Source organism: Giraffa tippelskirchi, chromosome 9 (assembly GCF_054371585.1).
Source record: "Giraffa tippelskirchi isolate mGirTip1 chromosome 9, T2T-mGirTip1v1.2.pri, whole genome shotgun sequence".
Taxonomy (NCBI): domain Eukaryota; kingdom Metazoa; phylum Chordata; class Mammalia; order Artiodactyla; family Giraffidae; genus Giraffa; species Giraffa tippelskirchi.
The window spans coordinates 106,098,631-106,116,809 of record NC_137283.1 but is presented as its reverse complement, the minus strand read 5'-3'; the positions used below and the strand labels follow the sequence as shown (position 1 = coordinate 106,116,809).

The following is an 18,179-nucleotide window of genomic DNA, read 5'->3' as shown; positions in this document are numbered from 1 at the left end:
CTTCTTCAACACCACAGTTCAAAAGCATCAATTCTTTGGCGCTCAGCTTTCTTTACAGTCCAACTCTCACATCCATACATGACCACTGGAAAAACCATAGCCTTGACTAGACGGACCTTTGTCGGTAAGGAATGTCTCTGCTTTTTAAAATGCTGTCTAGGTTGGTCATAGCTTTTCTTCCAAGGAGCAAGCGTCTTTTAATTTCATGGCTGCAATCACCATCTGCAGTGATTTTGGAGCCCCCAAAATAAAGTCTCTCACTGTTCCCCCATCTATTTGCCATGAAGTGATGGGACCGGATGCTATGATCTTTGTTTTCTGAATGTTGAGCTTTAAGCCAACTTTTTCACTCTCCTCTTTCACTTTCATCAAGAGGCTCTTTAGTTCTTCACTTTCTGCCATAAGGGTGGTGTCATCTGCATATCTGAGGTTATTGATATTTCTCCCGGCAATCTTGATTCCAGCTTGTGAGCTTCCTCCAGCCCAGCATTTCTCATGATGTACTCTGCATATAAGTTAAATAAGCAGGGTGACAATATACAGCCTTGATGTACTCCTTTTCCTATCTGGAACCAGTCTGTTGTTCTATGTCCAGTGCCAACTGTTGCTTCCTGACCTGCATGCAGGTTTTTCAAGAGGCAGGTCAGGTGGTCTGGTATTCCCATCTCTTGAAGAATTTTCCACAGCTTATTGGGATCCACACAGTCAAAGGCTTTGGCATAGTCAATAAAGCAGAAATAGATGTTTTTCTGGAACTGTCTTGATTTTTCGATGATCCAGTGGATGTTGGCAATTTGATCTCTGGTTCCTCTGCCTTTTCTAAAACCAGCTTGAACATCTGGAAGTTCACAGTTCACATATTGCTGAAGCCTGGCTTGGAGCATTTTGAGCATTACTTTACTAGCGCGTGAAATGACTGCAATTGTGTGGTAGTTTGAGCATACTTTGGCATTTCCTTTCTTTGGAATTGGAATGAAAACTGACCTTTTCCAGTCCTGTGGCCACTGCTGAGTTTTCCAAATTTGCTGACATATGGAGTGCAGCACTTTCACAGCATCATCTTTTAGGATTTGAAATAGCTCAACTGGAATTCCATCACCTCCACTAAAAGAATCAGGTGAACTAAATTTCATAGGTAAGAAACCCATCGAAGGATAGAAAGGACACATAACATATTTCATCTTTGGCAGAGAACAGGAGAGAAGCAACAGTCATAAAAGCAGGTAAGAAGGAACAGTTAACGTGTTATTAAATTCTTAAAGGTCATATATGAGCCAGCATGACTATTTAGAATCACTGGAAGCCCTAGACACTAGGGCAGGGCACACAGAAGTGAAACCTTACAACTTCCTCCAACCCTTCTCTCATATGAAACCTTGAGCTGCTGTGGGACTAGGAGGAAACTCGCCAATCCTTAGGGTTTATGCAGATTCACTATCTTTGAGAAAAGAAAAGATGCCAAAGATGTCTGTGGCTGGGAGAAGGTTGGTATTAAAAACTGCACTAGAAGGAAAGGCAGGAAACCTCCCCTGTTCCAACTGTGGGCCTTGTACCAAGTAATAAGCAGCAGTTGTCTACCACTAAGAAAGGGGAAAGAAACATTCCCACCACAGCTTTCAGGCAAAGAAACACCACTGCAGAGGCAGGAGTAGAAGCGTAAGCCATTTTTCTCTGTGGGAGAGTCAGGAAACCTGCTTGGACCAGGACCTGGCAGTGATGCAAAGCGGAGGTCCATCGCCATCGTGGAACGAGCAGGAATGCTAAAGAAGCCTCATCCCCAAGGCCAAGGAGAACAGGAACTCTCAGAGACTAACTCTGGGCCTAGGGAAGTGAATAATCTGCCTGTCTCCACTCTGAGCCTTATACAGAACAGCAGCAGCAGCCATCCACTCATTAAGCCTGACTTTTCCATACACTGGAAAAAGGAGAATGACTGTTGATTCCTCATCAGAAATAATGAAGGCCACAGGAAAAGGCAATAAAATTTTTACAGCAGTGAAAGAAAAAGAATTCTCAACTCCAGAATTAGTGAAAATATCATTCAAATGTAAGGGTGAGATGAAGACATTTTCAGATAAATACAGGCTGAGAGAGTTTGTTTCCAGCAGTCTTGCACTAGCAGAACTGCAAAGAAAACAATTCAGCAGTTTCTTAAAAGGTTAAACATGCTAATCATGTGACCTGGCAATTTCATTCCTAGAGAAATGAAAACATATGCATATAGTTTTATTCACAATAGCCTCAAACCAGAAACAACTCAATTGTCCCTCAACAGGTGACTGGGTAAACTGTGGTATCCTCATACAAATGAATATTATTTTGTAATATAAATAGGAACAAACTCTGGTTTGTGCAACATGGTTGAATCTCAAAAAACATGCTGAGATTCTTAAGACAGACACAAAAGGGTACTCTGTAAATAATTCTAATAATAGTTCTAAAACTGCAAAACTAATCTATAGGAATAGAAATTCAATTTGTACTTATGTGGGTGGTTAAGGAATAGTCAGATTAATGACAGAGCTGTATATGGGGATTTTCTGGGTGTTAGAAATGTTCTTTATCTTGATTGGGGTAGTGGTTACAGGGTGTATACATTTTTCAAAGTCACTGCACAGTATACTTTAAATGTGTACTTTTTATTGTATATAAATTATACTCCAGTAATAGGGCTTCCCTGATAGCTCAGTTGGTAAAGAATCCGCCTGCAATGCAGCCGAGACCCCGGTTCAATTCCTGAGTCAGGAAGATTTGCTGGAGAAGAGATAGGCTACCCACTCCAGTATTCTTGGGCTTCCCTTGTGGTTTAGCTGGTAAAGAATCCGCCTGCAATGCAGGAGACCTGGGTTCGATCCCTGGGTTGGGAAGATCCCCTGGAGAAGGGAACAGCTACCCACTCCAGTATTCTGGCCTAGAGAATTCCATGGACTGTATAGTCCATGGGGTCACAAAGAGTTGGACACAACTGACTGACTTCCACTTCACTATTGATTTTTAAAAAGAGATATTATCCTCTTCAGAGTTATAAAACATTACCTGTATAGATCTGTCTTGTTATCAAACCAATCTGATAAGACTCGTAAAGTAAAGAGGGGAAAGCGCTGATGAAGAATATGAAAGCTCACATTTTCAAAGGTGTAGTTATTTAGAGCCACCTAGGAAAAAAAAGAAAAACTCCATTATAATAACACTCATACTTAGGTGCGAATTTGTTTCTAAAAGATTCTAAATATTATTTCTAACTTTTCATATGATATGAAAGCTACTTGTAAAAATAATCTATGTTACAATTTAATCACAATTAATTTAAAACTATGTAGATACAGCCTACTGGACAGAAATGTTTGTAATAAATTAACATTTAATTGGAAAAATAATCAGACCTGTAAGATTCAACTTGGTCATATAATACTTTAGTGATCCCAGTTCTTATCACTTCTGTTTATATCTATGCCAATACAAATACTGACAGATTATTGTCAAGCACATTAATTTTTTGTTCTTTCCATACTTACTTTTTGGTCCTGGATGACATGCTGATTAACATGCTCCCACAGATTCAAGAATGAGTTACCTAGTTAAAGGCAGGCATTCATCCTGCTCCCAAGAATAACATCAGTACTAAGACCCAATACACGGACATTATAGAGTCAGTTAACTTCATCTCCAAAGCAAAAGATTAACAAGAAGTGGGAGAAATGTTTCTTTATCTTCAAAATACGTAAGTGAAAGCTGTGTTACTGGGAAAAGAATACCGGAAAAGGGTCCAAATTCATAAAAACATACCTCTAGCTAGATGATCTCTCATAAATACCTACAAGACACAGCAGTCTAGACAAAGACAGTTATTTCACTGTAAATGAAAATTAAGGAAGCAGCAGTCACCGTTCTTAGGGCAGCTTGAGGTTGTGAGGAACAGTTCAAATAGCACTTCACATTTCTTTTCTACTTCTACAATCCAACAAGTACAAAACAGAGACTGAAGTTAAGCTCATCTCAGTCCAGTGACCCAAACTGGTCTCACTTCATCTACAATTTCTATCAATCTCCAGAAAAACAGCACCAAAATGTGGCATATTTCATGGAGTGTGTGTATGTAACTTACACTTGGATACAGACTTTTAAACTTTGGAATGAGGCTATTTATTATAAAGTCACCACTATAAAACAGGTACCAACACATTATCTTGGAAGTAAATTACTACTATTTACAAAAATTGGTATTGCCCTGGAGTACTTCCCTCAAAAATAAATGAATAACTCATTATCAAATCCCCATACCTGAACGACTCTTCTACATGTTAATGAATATTTTAATTTAGTTTAAAATTTTTTTCTATTTAGTTTCACAGAAAATGAAACCAAATATCTGACCTCAGGTAGTTACATGATTACCTAATACAGAGTATAGCACTTCAGACCAAACCAATACTTCTGCTAGAGTATACATCACCATTAAAACAAGCAAAAAATCTCTCCAGAAAAGATCACCTTGCAGCTCTTTCATTATGGGAAGACTTAAAGTCTGCCATGTAAGATGATCTACAAGGATTAACTGGGAAATTCTGTGATCTCAAACTACACTTATATAAAATTTTAGAAATTGGTCTGTAATACCTGAGGCAGATGGCAGACCTATGTTCTGAGTTGATTTTATTTCAAATAGATTAAAATAGATAAAATAGTTTATTTCATAAATTGGATTAAGGCTAAAATATTATAACCTTGTAGCACCCACTCTACTTTGGGTTTTATTAGTGTCACAGAAGCATAAAAATGCTCAGCTATAATCCCAGCTATAAGTAAAATTAAAGGAAAGAAACATGAAGTCTAAAATTAAGATACTTGGAATGTTTCCAATCTTTAGAGTGGTTTACTCCACAAGTTGACATATAAATCTAAAAGTAAAAATTGGGAATTTGTTATTTGTTTTAGAAGGCAATCTAAGTGAGTTAAACATTGGAATAATGTGGTTCATGGGGTCGCAAAGAATCAGACACGACTGAGCGACTGAACTGAACCGAAATGACAAAAGATCAAAGCTAGAACTAATATAAAGGAAGAAAGTATTGTAGTCCTTGGCCATTTATTTACTGATAAAGGAATCTGCTGATAAGAGGTGTGGTTACACTTTTCCATTCATAGAGTCAATGTGCAATATACAATGGTTAGTCACTTCAGAAACAAATTCCTCAGAATGGGGAGAAGCAATCAGAGAATCACTGCAGGGGAACCAGGAAGTAAAGAGGAAAGGGAGAAAGTGGAAGGAGACAATGAGGAAGTGCCTGGGCCCTATTATCCTATCACCTTACTCCCTCAGTTGTTCCTCACTTCCCCAGAGCCTTCAATTAAAAGTTCTGATTGACATAAACTTTATACAGAAATGCCAGCCTGGATGAAGCACAAGCTGGGATCAAGATTGCCAGGAGAAATATCAATAACTTCAGATATGCAGATGACACCACCCTTATGGCAGAAAGCGAAGAACTAAAGAGCCTCTTGATGAAAGTGAAAGAGGAGAGTGAAAAAGTTGGCTTAAAGCTCAACATTCAGAAAACTAGATGGTGGCACCCGGTCCCATCACTTCATGGCAAATAGATGGGGAAACAATGGAAAGAGTGACAGACTTTATTTTTTTGGGCTCCAAAATCACTGCAGTTGGTGACTGCAGCCATGAAATTAAAAGACGCTTGCTCCTTGGAAGAAAAGTTACGACCAACCTAGACAGCTTATTAAAAAGCAGAGACATTACTTTGCCAAAAAAGGTCTGTCTAGTCAAAGCTATGGATTTTCTAGGAGTCATGTATGGATGTGAGAGTTGCACTATAAAGAAAGCTGAGCACCAAAGAATTGATGCTTTTGAACTGTAGTGTTGGAGAAGACTCTTGAGAGTCCCTTGGACAGCAAGGAGATCCAACCAGTCCATCCTAAAGGAAATCAGTCCTGAATATTCATTGGAAGGACCGAGGCTGAAGCTGAAACTCCAATACTTTGGCCACCTGATACCAAGAGCTGACTCATTTGAAAAGACCATGATGCTGGGAAAGATTGAGAGCAGGAGGAGAAGGGGACGACAGAGGATGAGATGGTTGGATGGCATCACTGTCTCAATGGACATAAGTTTGAGCAAGCTCTGGGAGCTGGTGATGGACAGGGAAGCCTGGCGTGCTGCAGTCCATGGGGTCACAAAGAGTCGGACACGACTGAGTGACTGAACTGAACACAAATTTATAGTGAACCCATGAATTTTAATGTATGTATACATCCATGTAACCACCACATAGATGAAGAAATTTCTAGGATACTGGAAGGCTGCCTTGTGCCCTTTCCCACTCAATACTCGCCAAAGTTATAGACTAGGCTTGTTCATTTTAAAACTTCATTATTTCCATACTTTAAATGGAAACATTTAACATGTACTATTATTTATCTGGTTTTCTTTTTATCTGGTCAAAATTACCTTTGAGATTCAATAGCTGTTCAGTGTGACAATATTTCATCGTTCTTTATTGCTGGGTGGTATTCTTTTGTTACAGCTGCTTACTCTGCACCCTCCTACACACCAATTATCGGTGACAAGTCTATCTCCCAGAGTGTTCTTTGACAGCAGGAACATCTCTGTACCTCCTTCCCACTCACTCCTCACTCTGCACCAAGACTCAACAGTGATCTGTCTTTCCTCTAAATGTATATATCATTTATGTCTCATTTGGCTCTTACATGCCTGTAGGGTCAGTGACAGATGGTCTATCAAAACCATATATATGGGAGATACGTGTATACATACACATCACTGCCTGCCCCCACACTCATTTCAAACATGCTCTCTGTCCTCAGAGAACTTATTATCTGGACTACTCCTCCTTAGCATCTGATTCCTCTATTTCTCAAAATGTTTTCATTCACAAAAACGTTGTGCTTGCCTCAACCCTGCTGGCTCTCTCCATTTACTTCTTGGTGAGCTCACCCACACTCTAACATGACCTCCCAGGCTGTACCTCTCATCCAGACTCTACCCCACAATTGGGACTTTCCTACTTAAATGTCTGCTGAGTATATTTACGTGGATATATGACTGATACCTCATGCTCATTATCCTTAATCTTCATCTAAATGTGATCTTAAACCATCTATGCCAGAACCCTGATAATCATTCTCGACACATCTTCATCTTTTTTTACATCCAATTCTTGTATACTCTCTAAACTGTTTTGTGAATCCTGATATCACTGTCAACTTTCATTTGAGGTACTACAATAATGTTCTCACTGGTTTCCTTACCTCTGGTCTTCTCCCCTTCTACACCACTGCTAAGTCACTTCAGTCGTGTCCGACTCTGTGCGACCCCACAGATGGCAGCCCACCAGGCTCCCCCGTCCCTGGGATTCTCCAGGCAAGAACACTGGAGTGGGTTGCCATTTCCTTCTCCAATGCATGAAAGTGAAAAGTGAAAGTGAAGTCGCTCAGTCATGTCTGACCCTTAGCGAACCCATGGACTGCAGCCTACCAGGCTCCTCTGTCCATAGGATTTTCCAGGCAAGAGTACTGGAGTGGGTTGCCATTTCCTTAGGAGACAAGTCTCCAAGATAAAATCACATCAGTGCCTCTGTATCACCTTAACCAACTCAATGATCATACTCCGAGACCTGTGATTACCAGTAATTGTATCCTCTCCATAATTTCATGCAACCCATCCTCTTAACACTGTCTCCTTCTGGTTTACTCCCCTTGGTGCCTTGACCTCTTTGCTCCTAACCTAGCTCAACTTCACAGTCAATTATCATAATCCTAACCTCACAATAACATTTGGTTCTCTGCCCCCTCTTGCTTCCTTTGTAATTAATTCAATTTTAGTAAAGCCATAATTCTTTGCCTGCAAGCTGTGCTCAAATCTAAACCTCTGTTACTCTGTACTTGTATCTGTGAATCTGAACACAGTTGGCAGGTATCACTTTACTTTCCCGATGCAAATCTCAATTGGGTAGTCAATGTCTAGCTTCTATATTTTCTTAATTAACCACTCTCAAATTCCCCCAGATGACACTTCTCTCTTCAAACCCAAAGAGCCCCTCCAAATGTGCTGAAAACAGTGCTTCTTATTTCACAGAGAAAACTGAAACAGGGGCTTCCCTTGTGGCTCAGTAGTAAAGAATATGCCTGCCAATGCAGGAGTCATGGGTTTGATCCCTGATCTGGGGAGAACCCGCATGCTGTGGAGCAACTAACTCCATGCGCCACAACTATCGAGCCTGTGCTCCGCAAGGAGACGCCACCACGAGAAACCTGCATGCCACAATCAAGAGTAACCCCCGCTCACTGCAACTAGAGAAAAGCTCAAGCAGCAACAAAGACCCAGCACAGCCAATAATAAATAAAATTTTAAAAATTATTAGAAAAAAAACTGAAGCAACAAGAGCTTACACAAATTCTCATCCTCACATTTATCCACCTAACATCTGCAACAATAGTGTGCCTCCCTGCCTGCTAAAATAGAGGAAACAGCTATACCCTTAATCTTAATTTGATATAAAACTTAACTTGATCTAAATCTGAAACAGATTTGCCCAGATCTGTGCACTAGAGATGGCGTTCGGTAATATCTGTTGAACTGAATCAGTTCAATATTTGTTGAAACTGATCTATTTCCAACCTACTTTGCAAATTCTTGAAAAGCCTGGATTAAGTTGATATCTAGAAGGCCTCTAAATAAAGTCCTTTGGGGGAAGAGTCATGTATTCTTTCATTCAAGCAGTCAACAAGTATATCATGAGCACTATTAAGAGGCATTTTGTTACTGAGGATTCAGAGTCTAGAGGGAATAGCAGTAATTCTATGTTAAAGTTTTGCAGGACAGTGAAAATTATTAACAGTATATTAAAAAAATAAAATAAATTTTAAATCCAAAGTAACATTTTAAAAAAAGATACCCATTCAGCTATAAATTGTATCTGGGTGGTGCAACTGTTGTTGAGGTGTCCTAGAAAGAACAGGGGGATTTCACTTTCATTTTACAAACTCTTCTGTTTTTTTAAAATAGGAAATATAAATTATTTTTAAATAAAGAATATATTAAAAACAAATATAAAGATTAAAAAAAACAATAATAGAGTTAGAAATAGCTGAGTGCCATAGGGAGATACAAAGAAATAAAGATAAAAAGGAGCTTCTGGAGCTGTTTAAATACAGAATAATAGTTTAAGGGCCTCTAATATAAAGAAATTCTTAGAGCCAAAATCATAACCCTTAAAATTCTGTACAACTTGATACAAGACAATATTTCTCACAAGTGTACTCAGAATTTCATGGAAATTTCCAAATTGCCAGGAGTACTTTGGGTTAGACAAAAAGTGATAATCTAATTTGGCTCATCCAGGAAAAGTTGGGGAGACTGGGATAAATTACCCTACTCATAACTTTCTCACAGTTGTTCCTCACAGATACAAAAAAAGAACAGAGATGTTACATATTCAGCCTAGAATTAGAGAAAGCCCTTGACTTTGAATTTTCCTTAAGGACTAAAGAAAGCCCTGAACTTTGAAAAAATACTTCCTCTTTAAACTGTGATTTTTAAGCTAATAGTTGATAATTGTTAGAGCTGCCTTTTGGATTTTCAGGAATGAAAAGACCCCTAAAACTAAGACTCAATAATTTAATTTTGTGTTTATATACTTATGTGTTCATTCCAGGCAGTATCAGAGACTGAAGTTTGAAATATATAATAGAATATACGAAACAAATACATCATAATCTCTGTATCTTCCATTTTCTATGCTGTGTCACTAGGAATTGCAGTTGACCTTTGAACAACACAGGGGTTAGCGGCACTGACCCGCATGAAGTTGAAACGTCTGTGTATAACTTTACAGTTAGCTCTTCATGTCTGCATATCTGCATTGCAGATTCAACCAACCTGCAGATTGTATAATACTGTAGTATGTATTTATTGGGGGAAAAAAATTTGCCAACAAGTGGATCTGTTCAGTTCAAAGCTATGTTGTTTGAGGGTCAGTTGTATTTTTGAAATCACTGGGGCATTATTGTGCTGACAATATTTTAAGAAGAAACAACAGGATAAAATTATCCTCAAGTAGATAAATATATGGTACATTTTCAAATTAGATAAAATGTGAGCATAACTTCAGGTCTATGGTGCAGAGAGAAAATAAAAATGGGAAGGCTTTCCTGGTGGCTCAGTGGTAAAAAAAAATCTGCCTGCTAATGCAGGAGACACAAGTTCCATCCCTGGTCCGGGAAGATCCCACATGCTACAGAGCAACTAAGCCTGTGTGCCACAACTACTGAGCTTGTGCTTGAGAGCCTGGGAACTGCAACTACCGAACCCACATACCACAACTAGTGAAGGCTTTGTGCCCTAGAGCCCATAATGAGAAGCCCTCCCACCTCAACTAGAGAGTAGCCCACACTCACAGAACTAGAGAAAAGCTCGAGCAGCAAAGAAGACCCAGCACAGCCATAAATGCATGAATAAATAAAATTATTTTTAAAAACAATACCTAAATTCGATATAAAGAGTGTATTTCCTTAACTGGAAGAATTACTGTGTGATAGGTCCCAAAAGAATTGCAGAGAACATGTCTGGAAATTCAAATTTTTATATAAACCTAGAAGAGCCAGAAAAGATCACAACAAATAATAAGTTTACAACAGAAATAGAACGTAGTTTCAAAAGGAAGTAGTTGAAGAATAGACTCCTCTTTAAAATATAAACATTTTATCTGATACTATAAGTCCAAAATCTGAGAATAGACCAATTTATTGTATATATCTTTTTTCTTACATTTTTGGTGAAAGAGTGATTGCATATTAGTAAGATAGTTTCAAATTACCAAAACTCCTTATCTGGGTCTCCAAAGACTCAATTGGAATGTGCTATTAATTATTTCCAAGTACTGTCTTTCCAATTATTTCTTGTTGAGTTGCTAAGTTGTGTCTGACTCTTTTGCGACCCCACGGACTATAGCCAGCTGGGCTCCTCTGCCCATGGAATTTCCCAGGAAAGAATATTAAAGTGGGTTGCTATTTCCTTCTCCAGGGGGTCTCCCTGACCCAGGGATCAAACTCATGTCTCTTGCATTGGCAAGTGGATTCTTTATCACTGAGCCACGAGGGAAGTCCCTTTCTAATTCACCTAGGTTTTAAATATCCTAATTTCAAAAAGTTCTTTCCTATGTCTACACTGAATTTTTCTTACTATAATAAATTAAAAAGGCCAAGTTGAGTTTATCTGGCCTTGTGTAAAAATGATTTAAGAGCAAAAAGTGATGAAATTATACAACATTCCATACATACAAGATAACATTTTGACAGCTATAGACTTACATAGCCAATGCTATTTGTGCTTAGACAGAAACGGAAAAAATCATCAATAACGAAGTTAAGTACTTTTATAGCTTTGCATTTTAGAAAGTAGTATTTGTTTTTGAAACTCTTAAGTATAACAAAAGTAGTTCACAAAGAAGCATACACTACATAGGAAGCTATACTAACGTTCTATAATGACTAAATCATTATATTGATCTAATCTCTTACTTCCAAACCAAGTTTCAGATAAAGTACCTTACCTCATTTCTCATGATTCTCCAAAGATTTAGTGTAATTCGGCCAACAATATTTATCTCACTCATTGTATCTGATCCATACTCATCTCTTTCGGTTGCAAATCTGTTCTCAATTTTGTCATCTATAGAAATGAATACAGACTGCATCAGGACTCATAGAAACCAAATTTCCAAGCAAATCATAAGAAAATGAGAATAATAAAAATGAAGATTAAGGATTAAATGTAATTCACAGTCTATTTTGTATTAGACTTAAGAGAATAATTATTTTGATAGGTTTTTCTGTCCTCTTTAAGTTATAAAAGAATTTTGTGAAATAAATGTATCTGAAAACTGTACATATTTTTAACAGTAAAACATATGTATACACACACATGTATTTTTAAAATAAATCCTTTCCTCTTTAAATATGATAATTAGTGGTGCTAGTTTTATGAATACCTAATATCGCATCATTCTTTGGTGTCTGGATGAAAAATATTTATTATGAAACTGGTCATTTCTTGCAAAAAAGTGGTAGAATTTTTAACCTAAACAATTCTCTGAAAATTTGTTGACATTAATTAATGATGTTCGTATTGAGGATGAAATTCTATTAACTAGTTGAAGAGTACCTCTTATAGCATAGAGACTTCTGAGTTTAGTTTCTAAGTGATGATTTTATCTAGAATAGAAATCAAAATGTGTTTCAAGTATATAACACTGGGTATATAAGAATGTTGTTGATTAGACGCTCTGGAATAATAAGTATATTCATCGACTCAATGGACATGAGTTTGAGCAAACTCCAGGAGATAGTGAAGGACAAAGAAGCCCGGTGTGCTGCAGTCCATGGGGTCGCGAAGAGTCAGACAAGACTTAGCAACTGAATAACAACGGTATTTGAATGTCTGTAGAGTACAAGAACTTTACTAACATTATTTTATTTTAATACAGCTACTTTATTATGTTTGTACTATAGTGCAAAATAAAAATTATACTTTCTACTCAGACATGTTTTATCTTGCCCCAGGTCATGTAGTAACAAAACCAGTATTCTAAACCTGGGTTAGTTGATTATAAAGACCATGTAGACACACCTACCGCTCTTCTTTATTTTAGAGACATAATGCTTAAAAGATTTTTTCAAGTGTACAGCATAATGATTTAGCATGTTTGCAGATTATATTCCATTAAAGTTTATTACAAGATAATAGGTATAATTTCCTGTGCTATACTGCATGACACAATATTATAGCACAATATTATAAATCAATTTTAAAAAAGGTTTTAATTTAACACTTACATAATGTTTATTACGTTCTCAGTATTTTACAATCACCCTATGGAATAAGTTCCATTATATCCCCATTTTACAGATGAACAAACTGAAGTATCGATAGGTTAAGTAACTTATCCTGTTGGGACATCCAAATCCTGTTGGCCAGGGTTTGAATCCAGGTACTTTCTGTACAATGAACTCTTTACCACTAGTGCTCTTTACTATGCCTCCTTAAATCATGCCCTTTCTATGGTTTTATGCCACCTCATAAATGGTTTCAGCAATGTTCTAAAAGGACAGGAAGTTTCATTCATTATTCTAAAGTCATCTACCTTGTTACAAATTAATCAACTAGTAAGTGCACTGAACACTCATGCTACCTATCCTCAATGTTCAGAACCCTATCCCCAATGAAATGATGAGAAAAACTGAAATATATCACTATTCTTCGCTCAACGGACACAGAAGCTACAAAAAATTAATTCCATGAAAAGCTAAAAGCAGCTGTCTTTTTATCCTAAGATTTTGCAAAGCTCAAAATATTTGCTGTCCTTGAATCTTCTAGCTTCAACCCTTCTCTTTCTATTTACCAACACTTTGGATATTTTATTGACTTCATAACCCCTTTCAGGACGTATCTTGACTGGTTTTACTAATTTTGTATTTGACCTTTAAGCCTTTCCAACCATATACTACTTTTTCCTAGTCAGACTTGTGTGGAGCCTTTAAGACAAAGTTATTAAAAATTTGGCAACTATAAAGAAAACATAATTAAAAAAATGCTTTTAAAACTAATTTTGGTATGAATATTATTGTCTCCTTCTTCAATTAGAATAACACTTTTGAGGAATAAACTTCAAAATTCATGTAATTTTTTAGCCTGACACCCCCCCCCCAAAACCAACAGTTTGTGTTTCTCTACCATCTCCTCCTTCCTCACCAAATAGATAAAATATAGAAACAGACAAATAAAATAAAACTATGAAGTCAAAGAAATGTTTTGTACTTCATAATGATTATAAAGACTACCTCATAAAGCAGAAAAATACTTATGTTAAAATGCTGGGTAAAAATGGGATTTATGTATGATTAAAGTTACATAAAAAAATAAAGACCTGAATTTATTTTTTTGTTGTTTTTTACTTGCTAAGTTGTACCCCACTCTTTTGTGACCCCATGAACTGTAGCCCGCCAGGCTTCCCTGTCCATGGGATTTCCCAGGAAAAGAATACTGGAGCAAGTTGCCATTTCTTTCTCCAGGGAATCTTCCTAACCCAGGAATCAAACCCATGTTGCCTGCAGTGGCAGGCAGATTCTTTACCACTGAGCCAGTAGGGAAGCCCAAAAGACCTATGTATGTATATGAAAGATGACTGAAAGGAAAATAAACAACAGATATACTAACGGTATCTATAGCAGTGATTATAGCATTTTTCTTTCACTTTCCTTGATTTTCAAATTTTTATATAATGGAGTTATGATAATATCTAGAACTTACACAATTTAGTATTAAAAATTAGGCTGAAACAACAATCTTGTCTTTATTTATTCATAATTTGCTCTGTAGCTGAACAAAAAAACATTCCCAGTGTGTCCTACCTGGCACCCGAGAGATCATCTGGCATAAGTCAACACTTAAAGCAGCAGCCCTCTGTAAGAGGTAACCCCAGGAATGCATCTGAATCTCATATCCTAGAAGAATATCGGGATCATACCTGAAGAAGAAATGAAAAAATTAAACCTTTAACCAGAAGAATTGCTTCTTCATTAAAAAATTAAAAATCTATTTTTTATTTCTCAGGTGGGAAAGGGTGATATAGTGTTTACCTATTGAATTTCTAAATAGGAAGGAATGGGGCATTTAGAGTTCTAAGTTTGAAGCCACTTTTGTAAAGCAAAAGTAGTTTCTACTTAGATTAGGTGTTTACTTGATATGACTTGGCAAAGAGGCTGCTAAAAATTCGGGCGGGAGGCAAGCATTACCAGTGAAATGCAAGAATGAGGGTAAAATTGAGATATAATGTGGACAGGGGTGGGGTGAAGTATGAGGGCATGTGTGGATACTGTATTTTGAAAATGATCTCCCAGGTCATTCTGTCATCACTTTCTACTCCTCTGTGCTCTACTGTCCCTAAACAGTTGTAATGCTGAGAAAGAAAATGGAAACTTCTTCCTTTTCCCTCGAATTTTAGTAAAGACTTGGTCCTCACATAAAGAAAGGTCTCGACAATGACAAGTTTGCCTCTAAACTTAAGAGGAAGGTGACTTAGTTTAATGGAAGAGTGAAATATTAATAGGGGTGAGATTAATGTGGGGAAGATAAACACCAAAAACTAGACAAAACATGTGCTTGCTGTGGTCACACGGTTGCACTGGTAGAACTGAACTGACAATCTGCATCTAACTCAGAAGGAGCCATTTTGTACTTTTTCTGAGGACTTTGACAGTGAGCCACCATAAAAAAAAAGTTTAATTATAGAACACAGGAAAATAGCATGATGATTTACTTTCATAGGAAAACTGTGTGGGCAAGACAAGAACTGATTATAGTCTTAAGTGGAGAACAAAAACTTTTGAGCAAAAAATACTGCAATGCTATCAAATCACAAGTTCTAAATTACTTTGATTGTTGTACTGTGCTGTGCTTAGTGGTTCAGTCACGTCCGACTCTTTGCAACCCCATGGACTGTAGCCCGCCAGGCTCCTCTGTCCATGGGGATTCTCCAGGCAAGAATACTGGAGTGGGTTGCCATGCCATCCTCCATGGGATCTTCCCAACCCAGGGATTGAACCCAAGTCTCCTGCATTGCAGGCAGATTCTTTGAGCCACCAGCGAAGCCCAAGAATACTGGAGTGGGTAGCATATCCCTTCTCCAGGGGAACTTTTCAACACAGGTATCAAACTGGGGTCTTCTGCATTGCAGGCAGATTCTTTACCAGCTGAGCTACCAGGGAAGCCCCTGATTGTTGAATTAGTATTTATAAAAGCCAAAAAGCAGAGTAAAAGATAACAAAAATTTATAAAGTTGGGTTTCACATAACTGCTTTTAAAGTCATTCTGAATTATGGAATGTCCAACCTGCCCAGATTATATTACTTAACACTTGAAGTATCATCCAATGTCTATAGTATCTCAGTCTACTGATGTAAGCAATATTTGGCTACTCTGCAATTGTGGCACAGATCAGATCTATGGTACTTTAGTGCATCATGGACAGACCAGATCTATGTTTAGAACCATTTTCTAATACTCTGTCATTCTTCCATAGCTATTTTTTTTTAAAGGGTATTTAGTTACCTTAGTTTGTACTTTGACAACAAAAATAAGAGTATCACATAAATGTCTCCTTATTTTTAATCCGGAAGGATTTAGTGGCTGACATCAAAAGAACTAGGTTCAAACCTCTACAATAATATTATTTTCATTTTTCCTATTCATTAAGGGCCCTATAAAATACATTCCCTAATGTAAATTTCAGTATCTGGTGATCTGCTTGTGACCCACTGTTACACTACAGACTTACAAAGTAGCCTTCAAACTTGTTAGGAGAAAAAGATAACATATATGCTTTCCTCTATATAAAAAGGACAGAAATTTCTGAGAAAATCACTTAATAAAACTTATTAATTTAATACAACAGCCAAATGGAACTTTTCTCCAACCTATAAAAGTGTTTTCTTGGTAGAAAGTGCCATGTGGCTGGTAATTCTGGAACAAAGAGTGGGATTACAACGTAAGTGTGGAGAAGCAAAAGAAAGCAAAGCATTATGCAACTATGTGGTAAGACTCAGGCTCAGAGATCAGAGGTTAATCATAGACTGATTCTTTAAAAGGAAGTCCAGAAAGGTCCTCGGGCCTTAAAAAGAGTCTCCCAACACCATTCCTGCTCATTAGTCTTCTAAAATAATATCCAGTATCTTAACACATCTTTTTGTTGATAGCAACTTCATCAACTCTTCCATTAATGTCAATCTCTTCTCAGAGCAAAGATGAACTAGCTGTATGATGAGTACATCTCCCTGTAAAACTACGTAATGTCTAAACTTGAAAAACTTGGGTAGAAGTGTTAAGTGTCTCTAAAGATCATCAAGGATAGGAGATGTGAAGGATCCCATACACACACAAAAGAACCCACAGCTGACAGCTTTAATACTTCTCATTTAGAACAGGCATTGCAATTTGGTCACAGTTAACAATGAACTTTTCATACTACTGGAGATCAAACCAGTCAATCCTAAAGAACATCAACCCTAAACATTCATTGGAAGGGCTGTTGCTGAAGCTCCAATACTTTGGCTCCTTGATGTGAAGAGGCGACTCATTGGAAAAAACCCTGATGGGGGCAAGAGTGAAGGCAATAGGAAAAAGGGATGGTAGAGGATGAGATGGTTAGACAGCATCACAGACTCAACGGACCATGAATCTGAGCAAACTCTGGGAGACAATGGAGGACACAGAAGGCTGGCATGCTGCAGTCCATGGGGTTGCAAAGAGTCAGGCAGAACTTAGCGACTAAACGATGAAAAGCATTCTGAACTTAAGAAAGGTTGCTGGAGCACCTATCATATACATTTCTAAGCATGGGTAGAGCATGAAGAGGATGCCAAATTATTACAGAGCTCTTCTGTTATACTGTTACAATGTTCTTCCAATTTCTTCATCTGAATTTCTTTGACTCATGTAACATCTTATTATTGTAAGAATTATCTTTCCAATCAGCAACTTGCTCTGTTGTGGTAAATGGTTAATAGATTGATTAAATACACTTATTTTTTGATAGCTATGAAAATTTTTTCTCAATTAACAAGTGTATCTTTTGTAAACTACTAAGGCTCAGAGATGACTGCTGAAAAAAACAAAAAGTTACTCTTAATGCTTCTCTTAATAGATTTATTAAAGATTTGGTTCTTTTAGAAAACCTGTGTCATTTCAACATTTTCAGATCATGTATATTTATTTTTTGACTCAGAGGTTGTTCAGTCTTACAAGACTCTCAAAGCTGATACGATATCTGTTTCAAGTTCAAAGTTCCAAGGATTCCATATTTCTTCTGTGAAAACATTTGGTGACAGTAACAAAATCTTGGTGACTTGTTCTTTAATTTTTGTAAATTTTATTCACTCTACCAGGTTTCTGAAAGTTATAGAAAGAACAAGGTTGAGTAAATGCAATTAGTAGTGAAGAACAAAATTGTGGAGAAAATGGAAGCACCAAGAAACATGAAAATGATTTTATTTGCTCAGGCAGAAAAAAGTTGCTTCACAACTTATATTGTAGATAACACTAAGACCTGTACAGATGAGAGGTGAAAGGGCTCTAACTTGGGGAGTGGCCAGGA

At 37.3% G+C, this 18,179-nt stretch overlaps 1 protein-coding gene across 2 annotated transcripts in view; it reads right to left on the bottom strand.

Annotated features, from left to right (window-relative positions):
• REV3L (REV3 like, DNA directed polymerase zeta catalytic subunit) overlaps positions 1–18,179 on the bottom strand; it is a 176,311-nt gene that overhangs the window by 37,897 nt on the left and 120,235 nt on the right. For both annotated transcript variants that reach the window (XM_081530576.1, XM_081530577.1), the window contains exons 19-21: positions 14,440–14,555; positions 11,583–11,701; positions 3,037–3,155 (exon numbers count right to left, since the gene is read on the bottom strand). In XM_081530576.1, the coding sequence (XP_081386702.1) occupies positions 3,037–3,155; positions 11,583–11,701; positions 14,440–14,555 (354 nt within the window). The remainder of the gene's footprint in view (positions 1–3,036; positions 3,156–11,582; positions 11,702–14,439; positions 14,556–18,179) is intronic.